This window comes from Macaca mulatta, chromosome 6, assembly GCF_049350105.2.
Source record: "Macaca mulatta isolate MMU2019108-1 chromosome 6, T2T-MMU8v2.0, whole genome shotgun sequence".
NCBI lineage: Eukaryota > Metazoa > Chordata > Mammalia > Primates > Cercopithecidae > Macaca > Macaca mulatta.
This window is the reverse complement of record NC_133411.1, coordinates 145,093,948-145,104,338: the sequence shown is the minus strand read 5'-3', so window position 1 is coordinate 145,104,338 and position 10,391 is coordinate 145,093,948. Positions and strand designations below refer to the sequence as shown.

The 10,391-nt window shown below is 49.4% G+C and overlaps 1 protein-coding gene across 1 annotated transcript; it reads left to right on the top strand.

Moving 5' to 3' along the window:
- Positions 1 to 1,719: 1,719 nt before the first annotated feature.
- Positions 1,720 to 3,912, top strand: SMIM32 (small integral membrane protein 32). Its single transcript, XM_028849742.2, has one exon. The coding sequence runs from the start codon at positions 2,877 to 2,879 to the stop codon at positions 3,186 to 3,188; it is 312 nt and encodes a 103-aa protein (XP_028705575.1). The 5' UTR covers positions 1,720 to 2,876; the 3' UTR covers positions 3,189 to 3,912.
- Positions 3,913 to 10,391: the final 6,479 nt, after the last annotated feature.

The following is a 10,391-nucleotide window of genomic DNA, read 5'->3' as shown; positions in this document are numbered from 1 at the left end:
ATAACTAAATAGCAAGTAGAGCAAGCCCAGACTCTGGAATGAAGCGGCTTTCCTAATGAGAATAGTCCATAGGAGGCTTGGAGAATGGTCTTGCCAGGGCTTTCGAAGTGGTTGCAGTTTGGTTAGTGGAGTGGGGTAACTGGAGAGAGGATGGGGTGTGAGGGAGAAAGGATTCTACAAGGAGAAAGCTCTGAAAGGGCTTTGTCTCCTATCCCAGAAAGGGTGTCTCCAGTTCTGTCCTGTGGTCCTGTCAGCCTGCCAGTCTCTGGTCAGATCAGATGATGGGATGGAGTCAGTTTCGAGATTCACCAGGCTGGTGAATGTTATGCCGTTTATTTTTGAATCAGGTCTCACCACTCATTGGTGAAGCCATTCATGCCTTCCCAGGACCCAGGAAGTTACTGACAGCAGGAGCATCACCTCCATCCCAACCCCCTCCATCCAACTGACGAGCTAAGTCTCCCCCTGGCTGAAAGTCCTGATGAGTAGGCCTGTTCTGGCTTCACATAATGTTCTCTAGCATGCTGCTGGCTGAGAAAAATGCTGTCTGAAACAGGTCAGGTCTTCAGAGAAAGGGACTCCCCCCATCTCCCGAGGGCCCACTGCCACTGCTGCTACTATGTCACGGATACATGGTGGGTGTCCTGTGCTAACACGGATAAGCCCTGGACCCTCTCAGAGCCAACTTTGCCATCTGGAAAATGAGGCAGTGGCAGCAGCCACGTGGAGGGGCCCAGCACCCTGTGCACTGGAAGCAGACCGGGCAGCCCCCCGGGACCAAGGAGGGCTCTGCCTGGGATGCTGATTGGGCAGATGGGGCAGTGCTGAATCCTGTCAAGCCCTGCTGAAACCCCCACAGGCCTATCTCTGGGACTAAGTGAAAAACATCAAAGAGGGCATTTTTGTACCTCATTTGGTAAACACTGTAGAGTCAGGACTTGGAACCACAGTTTCAACTTCGACAAAGAGCTCACAGAGGTGACTCTGCCGGGCTGAGCAGGGATTTGTGGGTATGAGCTCTGGCCAAGGTCTGCACACCTTGGTTGTTCTTATTATGCTGATGGCCAGGCATGAGGTGGGAAGAGAGAATAACGAACTCATCTTTCTACTGGCTCTCTCAGCCGGTGTCACCAAGCTCTCCCCATGTATTGCACACCTGAATGTGGGAAGAGGAAAAGAGGAGAAGACACAGATGTGAACTTGGCTGACCCTTTGAGGGTCTCTGACAAATGAGCAGACAACAGGGCTGGACCAGGGTGAGGGGTGACGCATCTAGGGGCAAAACTGAAGGAGACGCCTACTCCCAGCCCTGCACTTGTGGACTCTTGAGAGTGAGTGTGTCACTCAGTATTGCGCCCTAGGCTTCTCACCCACCTCCCCCTAATTCTGGCCCTGAAAGAAAATGCCAGGCCAGAAGTGAGGGGTGGTGCTTGTTAAGAAGTGCAGGGGCTGTGGTGGTCCAGGGTAGTTGTTCCCACTCTGGTCTGGGGGGCCTGGAAGAATTCTCAGAGGAAGTGAGCAGTTCAGACTCCTGGGAAAGGAGATACCTCCCCACTCAATCCAACTGATTGCACACCTCTGTCCTGGCCACCTCACCTTTCCAGGGCTGCCAAGAGCGGGCGGGGGGGGGGGGAACTACTAGCGCCGTGTCCTTTTCTTGCCCCTCTGTGCCCAGGCAGAATAGGCAAAAGAGAGCTGAACATTTGTGCACACGGTGCAGAATGCACACAGACTGGCAGGACGCAGCCGGAGAGGACACGGGGTCCATGGAACCAGTCTCAGCTTGAATATGCTTGTCTAGGAGCGCGTCTGCACACCCTTGGAGGTGGTGTGCCCGGCCTGAGCTACCCAACAGCCAGTGGGCACTCGGAACAAACCAGGCCATACCTGGAGGGAGCCTGTCAAGTAGGAGGATGAATGCAGGTGTGCACGCTCGGCTGAGCTTTGTCTCTGAGTTGGTTTGCTTACCTCAACGGTTTGTCCCTGTTTGGCGTGTGGCTCTGTTCATAGGTCTGTAACTGTGTCTTTGCCCGTCAGTCTTCCTGTGACCCCGTGCTTTTCTCTCTTTCTCTCTGTCCCTGTCTCTGTCCCTCTGTCCGTGAGTGATGTGAGGCCAGGCCGGGGGCAGTCGCAGCCGCGTCCTCTCTTGCCCTCATTGGTTCGCAGCCGTCCCCCCGGGCAGCCGCCGCCAGTCCCGCCCCTCCCCCGCACCCCCGCCCGGGACCAGAGCGCGCTCAGAGCCGCCAGAAAGCTCAGTCTCCTGCTCAAAACAGGAGTGCAGCAGCCGGAGCGAGTGGGGACAAGCTCGCCGAACACCGGGCGTCTCGACAGGGACCCGAGGCTGCAGGACTGCTCCGAGACGCTGCGGTGACGGCAGCGCCGGAGGATGCGGAGGACTCTCTGGCCACCCGCCCTCCGTGCGCTCTGCCACCAGCGCTGAGCAGAGACCCCCGGCTGCGGCTGCACTCGCTGAGTGCCTCTCCCAGCAGCCGCAGCCCAGAGGTGCCCGGCACCTGGAGCTCACTGGAGCTGAGGGTCCGAGCTGAGCTGGCTGTTGTAAAGCCGAAAGACGAGTCAGTGACTGGGACCTCTGTCCTGGTGGCGACGGTGAGAAACGGTGAGCCCGAGGACGCGGCATAGAACTCTCCAGCTCCGAGCACTGGGGTCCGCCCGCCGGCAGGGAAGGCAGCTGAGCGCAGAGGCGAGTGAGCGGACGCGTCCTGGGGTCTTTGCAGTCCCCGCCAGCCCAAGGCACTGACTCTCGGTCAGTTGAGCGCGGCAGGGCGGGAGAGGCGCGCCATGGAGGCGCCGGGTTTCGCCAGTATGCTCCAGGCCAAGTGAAGCGGTCCGGCTGGGGTCGGCGGGACCCGCGGGCCATGTACGGCGACATATTCAACGCCACGGGCGGCCCCGAGGCGGCGGTAGACAGCGCGCTGGCCCCAGGAGCCACGGTCAAGGCAGAAGGCGCTTTGCCGCTGGAGCTGGCCACTGCGCGCGGTATGCGGGACGGCGCGGCCACAAAGCCCGACCTGCCCACCTACCTGCTGCTCTTCTTCCTGCTGCTGCTCTCGGTGGCGCTCGTCGTCCTCTTCATCGGTTGCCAGCTGCGCCATTCGGCCTTTGCCGCGCTGCCCCACGACCGCTCGCTGCGCGATGCCCGCGCGCCCTGGAAGACGCGGCCGGTGTAGTGTGGGACTGAGCCACGGCCGCCGGGCGCCCAGTCCCGACCTAGCCAAGAGCAGCCAGCTTGAGCCTGGTAGAGAGGGCATGATGCCGGGGATCGCTGGCCCCTGGGAACACTGCGCCCTGACCCAAAGACCCTTCCTGAACTAGAGTGGCAACCCCAGCGGAAAGGGAGACCGAGGCGTCGGGAGGCTGTGTAGGGTCTCGATTCCAGTACCTGTAGGTACCGTGGTTCTCATCCCTTGGCCGAATCTTTCTTCCTCTGGACAAAGGGTCCAGTCGGGAAACCTTCCTGAAAGGCGGCGCGCCAGCCCGGGCACAGAAGGCTTGCTCGCCGCCTGCTGACTTCCTTACTTTGCACACGGAAGGGACAGGAACCGCGAGCGTGCAACTAGCCTGGAGCTACCTGTCTGGACTCGCAGGCCCTGTGGCTGTTTCCCCACTGCTGCCACCACCTCTCTTGCTCCTTGACACCGAGGAGGACCCCACTAGGATCTCAGCGTCGTGAACTCACCTGAACTTTGGAAGGTTGGCACTCCGGGGCCGCATCCCCCTGGGGAAATGACCGAACGCGGGGTTTCAGTGGGTCCCGCCCGGGTCTAAGGACCCTGTGTTCCTTCTGTGGGCACGGGCAGTGGGAGGCCAGTGGAAAGGCGCAGGGGCCCACCTACGCGTCTCACATCTTCAGGGGCCGCATTTCTACAATAAAAACTCACCCAATTAGACCTAGTGCTGAGAACGTGCTGGTAATTGTTTGCGCCGCTTTGGAAAAGGGGATAAGGGTAGATCGATCCCGAGTAGGAGACCCAAGGGAGACCCACCTCCCCTCCCAGGACATTTTGATGATACTACCCCCTCTTCAGCTTTTCCCCAGGGTCGGTCAATTACTTCCTCGGGAAGTTTTTTTTCAGGATGGTCTCCAGGGAAAATTGCTGCCTGACCTGCTGAATAAATTCCCATTAACAGGGTTCCTGGGGACCCTTTCTGCAGGGCAGTTCCTTCCACCTGGCATCTTCCCTTTTGCTCTGGGCTTCCCTGGGCCTGAAACCCCTGAAGAGCCATATCTGGACCAGAACCATCTGATGAAGGAAGAGCCTGAAGGTCAGGTGGTGGCAGTTCCTCCCAAAGGAGATGGGGCACTTCCTCCCAAAGGAGATGGGGGCCTGCCCTGGAGAACCTGGCAGGAGGGAAATGGATGCATAAACCCAGTTAAGGGGAAAACAGCTTCAAAGAACTTGAGGGGGACTAGAAAGGCTTGTGATAACCTTACAAAAACCTTAACCAAAGTTAACCCAATTATAGGGAGTCTTTTTATGGGGCTTTAAAACCGTTTCAGGAGTCACCTGGCTCTAGAGCACTAGAGCTTAGAGAAGGTTTGACTGAAAATGAATTTGACAGACTGGCTAATCCAGTCATTCTGACCCACGCCAGGGTCACTTGGGCTTTGGCAATCTTTAGACAACTAAGGACTCTTGGCTCTGGCCAAATGCGTACAGGCACAAAATTCTGCAACAATTCTAAGAGCTGTGACACTGAAACTGGTTCCTGAGGCCAGATTGAGGTTGGGGAAGAGAGATTGGCCAGGGCTCCTGAGGCCCAGCCCAGCCAGTCAGTGCCCAAGATTCCCTCCTGGCTCCTATCCCAGGAAGCACTGGAGAGGAGGCATAGAAACCAGAAAAGCCTCCCCGGGCTTGATTCTCCACGCCTTCCAGAACTAATACCCACCAGGTCCTAACAATGCCAATTCTATGATCACCTCATACAGCATTTCAGTTTGGTCTTCAGAAAGGTAGCCAAACCTCTGCAGCCTATAATAAAGGTAACCCAAGCTAATCTCCATGAACCTTGGTTGCAGAGAGGACTAGATGGAAATAAATGTGAGAAATATGAGGGCCCGTGGCTGGCATACAAAATCACAGGCTGCTGAAATGGGGGACCCTTCAGCCTTGGTCTGAGGGCTTGGTCTGAGGGATTAGGAGACTAATGTAGAGGCAGAGTATCCCTCCACCACATGTGGTGGTGGCCAGATCTGATGGCAGTATGCAGAGCGGTCAAACGTACAAGCTCTGGAGTTCAAATGCCTGGCTTTAAATCCCAGCTCCACCTCTCACTAGCTGTATGGCCTTGTGCAAATAACCTATTTGAGCCTATTCCCTCATCTGCAAAATGGGTATTATATCACCTAGCTCTACAAGTTTGAATAATAGAGTGTAACCAAAGTTATTATAACCAATAACATGCTAGCATAATGCTTGTACAAAATGAGCGTCCAAATGATAGCTATTTGTAGAACTGAGCTATAGGCTTGAAGCAGCACTGCTGCTGGGAGAAGGAGACCCCCCCCAACAGGATGTGCTCTCACTAGGGCCCACTGTCTTTTGTGACCACAAACAAATGCAAAGACTGGTTCCTTCATGGAAGAACATGAGTAGATGAACATCATCTACTCATGACTGGCTTAAGATTCACTTGTAGTTCCTGGGCCAGAATCAGCTCAAACCAGAGTAATCCAGGAGGCTTTTGGGATCTCTCTGATGTCTCTACAGGGTTGCAGTGGCCTCAGCCACCTAAGTCAAATGCTTGGCCACTTCAGATGAATAGATACTTTGGGAATAAGTTTCTGGGTAATTGAGCCTGCACAGACCTGGAATCTAGAAAGCACACAGGGTCAGTAAGGGTACTATCTCCCAGCATTGTGAACCCAAGTAACATGGTTCTCTTTTCTAGGATAGTATTGGACTGAGAGGTAATGGGTTCTTTCTCATGTTGAACCCAGCCCCAGATTCTCTTCTGAGCAGCAGGGATGTGTCTGAATTCACATCTGCCCTCTACAGATATTTAGAATAAGTGGACTACAATGTGGTGATTGGATATTTAGATGGTGTTAAAATTGAACGCATATGTCTTCCCAAGATTCCTACGTTGAAGCCCTAACCCCAAGAGTGGCTGTATTTAGAGTAAGAAAGTGAAGTTATATGAAATCATAAGGGTGGAGCTCTGTTCTGATAGGATTAGTGTCCTTGCAGGACCACAGAGAGCTCTCAACTCTGGTCAGGCGCAGGCACTGAGAAAAGGCTATATGAGGACACACTGAGAAGATGGTTATCTGCAAACTAGGAAGAGGGCCCTCAATAGAAACCGACTCAGCCGGAACTCTAATCTTGGAGGACTTCTAGCTTACAGAACTGTGAGAAAATAAATTTCTGTTTAAGCTACCCAGTCTATGGCATTTTGTTGAAGCAGCCCAAGCTAAGAGAGATGACTGTCTGGGAGTAGACCTGTGCACACATCCTCCTGCCCTTTGCTCTCCCACCAGTTCCAAGATGTCTTGAAATCACCTTTGGAGACAGGGCATGGCAGGCTAAAAATAGGAATAGGGCCCATGTCACAGGTGTTTGGCTTCCTCTGCTATAACCAGCCACCAGGAGCAGCCAAGAGGGTAGAGGAAGACATTTTTGTTGGTGGGGGTTGGGGGAGAGGCTGAAGATCATGGTGGGGAGGTAGTTGCAGATGCTAGGAGCCAAGGAGAGGTAGCATAGTGGTGACCAAGAGTCTGAGTCCTGGAGCCAATGACCTGAGCTTGGTTGTCCACTCCATGCCTTCATCATATTTCTGATAGCCCGTTTCATCATCTGTAGAATAGAGATGACAATACCTGCTTCAAAGGATTTTCAATACGGAGTGAAACATGATCAGTACAGTGTTCAGCTCATGTTTGACATGTAGTAAATGCCCTGAATGTGAGCTATCATTATTAACCAGGATGGCCATTTCAGAAGTGCGTGCAGCGGTACAAACAACTGCTTCCTGTCAGTGACCTGTCCTTTATCAGCCACGTGCTATCAGGAAACAGTAAAGAGGTCTGTACTTCCCAACAGGTATGCCCAGAATTGGAGGACAGCTATTCTGGATCTTTTCTCACTTTGCACTTTCCCCTTAAACTATCTCATTTGCTCTCATGGCTTCAGTTGCTTTTCAGATGACTCTCTCCACACTATCCCTGAGCCCACTCAACACCTCCATTTGGGTATCTCATGGGAAACTTCAAACTCAACAAGCCTAAAACTCATCATCTGTCTAAATTAGATCCTCCTTCAGTCTTCATCTGAATAGATTGCACCAGCGTATGGCTGCCCAAAGTAAAAAAGGCATGGTGGTCATTATTGACCCTAAACTCTTCCTCATCCTCCAATATGTAACTCATCACCCCCTAGGCACCACTCTACTCCTGTCCATGTCCACCATCACAACCCTAACTCAAAGTTCTACTTCCATTTTTGTCTCTCCTCACTCAATAAACACATCTGCCTCCAGCTCCAGCATATATACCAATGGCTTCTCTTTGCTCTCAGGATTAAACACAAAAGCCTAATAAGGACCAGAATCATCTGGTCCCACCAGCCTCATCTTCTCTCACTCCTCTTACACTCCAGTGGCCTTTCAATCCCTAAGGCTCCTCTGCCTAAGCTATTTGTCTCTCCTCCTTCCTCTGGCTTGATGCCTTCTCATCCTTCATGTCTCCAGGTAAATGTTTCTTCCTCAGAAAGGGCTTGCCTAAATCCTGAGGTAAGATTATATCCGCTCAAAACCCCATATTGCCTCCCCAATCACAGCTACTAAATAACTGCATAATTAGTAGCCCAATGCTTCTTCCCACTAGTAACTGTAAGTTGTATGAACAGAGAACAGGGATATCATCTATCCTGTTCACTGCTGTTTTCTCAATGCCTAGCATAGTTTTAAACAGAAAATAGGCAATAAATATTTATTGAATGAAATACAGTGGGAAAACAGAGCTAGAGGTTAAAGTAAATTTGAAAGGTGTATTTACATCTAAGCACGTATCCTTTGATTTTCCACCTTAAACTAACCTCGTATCAGGTGAAATACTGAGTTGAACATTCCTTTATTGATTGGTCTTCCAAGTGGCTAGTTTCCTAGGGGTGGTAATCCAAAGTTGTTAGCAACTAACGTTTCCTGTCTCCACCTAGGTAACACTTCAGTTATTACTGTATCTCCTGCAGAGACTAAAGAACAAACAATTTAAAAGTTTGTACCTTTAGCTATTTCTGCTTGAATTACTCCTTTTCCTGCAGAAAAGCACAGATCATTGCAGTAACATTCACATGCCTTCTGAATTGCCTTGAATAAGAACTGGTTAAATCACTGTTTCACGTAACAACTTCCTCATCTTCTTGGACTTTGATCCCTTCCCTGGCTACTATATCTAAAATTATAATTCCACCTTGTTCCCCAACCCTGGTATCTTCCTTTCCTGCTTTTTTTTTTTTTTTTTTTTTTTTTTCCTCTTTGGAACTTACTAGTAAACACACACATATATTTTTTTTACCTTGTTTGGTGTCTTCATTAACCAGAATGAAGATCCTCAAGAGAAAGAATTTTTGTTTTAACCACTCTTATTCCTCAGCCTGACATCTAACAAGCCCTCAAATATTAGTCAAATGAATGAACAAGCTCATACGGCTCAGGGCCAGAAAAAATAAAAATATTCAGAAACACAGGAGTAGAGTCTATAGTTTAAAATCTCCCTCATTTGTGGGTCCTGCTTCTCCACCCTCCAAAACCGATTAACCTAATGAACTTGGAACTACTCAGTTATAGCTTCACTTTCCATGAGGACAAGAACTATGATTCCAGCTCTACTGCGTAGCATAAAGCTTGACCTGTAGTAATCACTGAATTGGCAAGTTAGTATTAATTGGGTTACAGTCCAAGCTGCTATAACAAAGCCATCCGCCACTCAAGTTTCTTTCTCACAGTACTGTTTCAGGGGTAGCACAACTGTTATCCTCATCCCTCAGCTTCCATGTCCACTTCAAGGTGCATACTCTAGATCCTGCCTTCATATCTGCATTCCAGCCAGAGAAGGAGAAAAGAGCAAGGGGCGCATTCCTCTTCCAGATATAATGCAGAAGTGGTGCCTATCACTTCTGCTAATATTCTACTGGCCAAGCTTAGTCACATGACCATACCTAGCTGAAAAGAAAGCTAGGAAATGTGGTATCCAGCTGGACACAGGTGTTCTGCAATGAAAGGGCAAATGGGCACTGGTAAGCTTACAGCAGTTTATTAAACAGACAATAAAAGGAAAGGACCTTCTTTTCATATGAACATCATCTCTCCAGCCTTACTATTTACACATTACTAGTTTGTGCCTGCATTCTTCACCTTCACTGAATTCACTAACTTGGTCTAAACAATTCTAAGTTAATGAAAACCACATTTCACAAAATTTTATGTAAACAAAAGGCAATTAGGGAAAGTCTACTGTTAATTACACTTCTGAACTAATGTTGGCAAAACTATAAAGTGGATAAAATCTAAAAAGCCCTCCAGACCCTTTGTTGTTTCTTCTTCCTGAACTTCTCCCCCTATATCACCCACACACACTCTTCCGCAAAATTAATCTTTTATTCTGAAGCACAAATATGGTTCATATATTGGTTTTATCTTATGTTCCCACTCCCACCTGAGTGCAACGAAAGGCTTGCCCCTTATGTACAACAGTTAGGGAAGGATATTATGGAGTCTAAACCATGGCACTAAAATCACACTACAAAATTTTTAACACCTCAGCTTCTGTAAGCTCTGAAATTAAAAGTACACTTTTTTTGCGGTTATTTTCTCTTGTCAAGTGTATCAAGGAAACTATGCCCTGTCTACTTTCTTTGGGAAAATATTAAATGTTAACAGGTTAAAAGCTCTAACTTGACTATTAATTTTGCAGGTTCTACAAGCAACAATTCCAAGAATTTGGTAACTTTGGAGCAAAGTCCAAAAGTTCAAAGAGAAAGGATATGAGAGCTTTCTTAGCTGAATTTCCCCCTTTCTTCTCAACTATACTTTAGCCAACCCTCTCAATACCCCACCCCACATCAAACCACTTCTCAGGCATAAAGAGATCTAATAAAACATTGAGCTAGAAACAATTCAACTAAGAAGTATATTATTACATTATTTAAAAGGTAAATTCTAAATACTTAAAAAATTCACATCCTGCTTCAGTACTCTCATTAATTCAACAAATACTGGCATGCTTACTTATATCAAGAACTGTTCTAGCAGGGGCAACACAGGTCTGTCCTCACAGATCTTACATTCCCATGAGGTAAGATAATAATAAACAGGGTAAATAAATATATAATATGTTGGATGGTGATAAATGCTACACAGAATGAAAAGCTTTC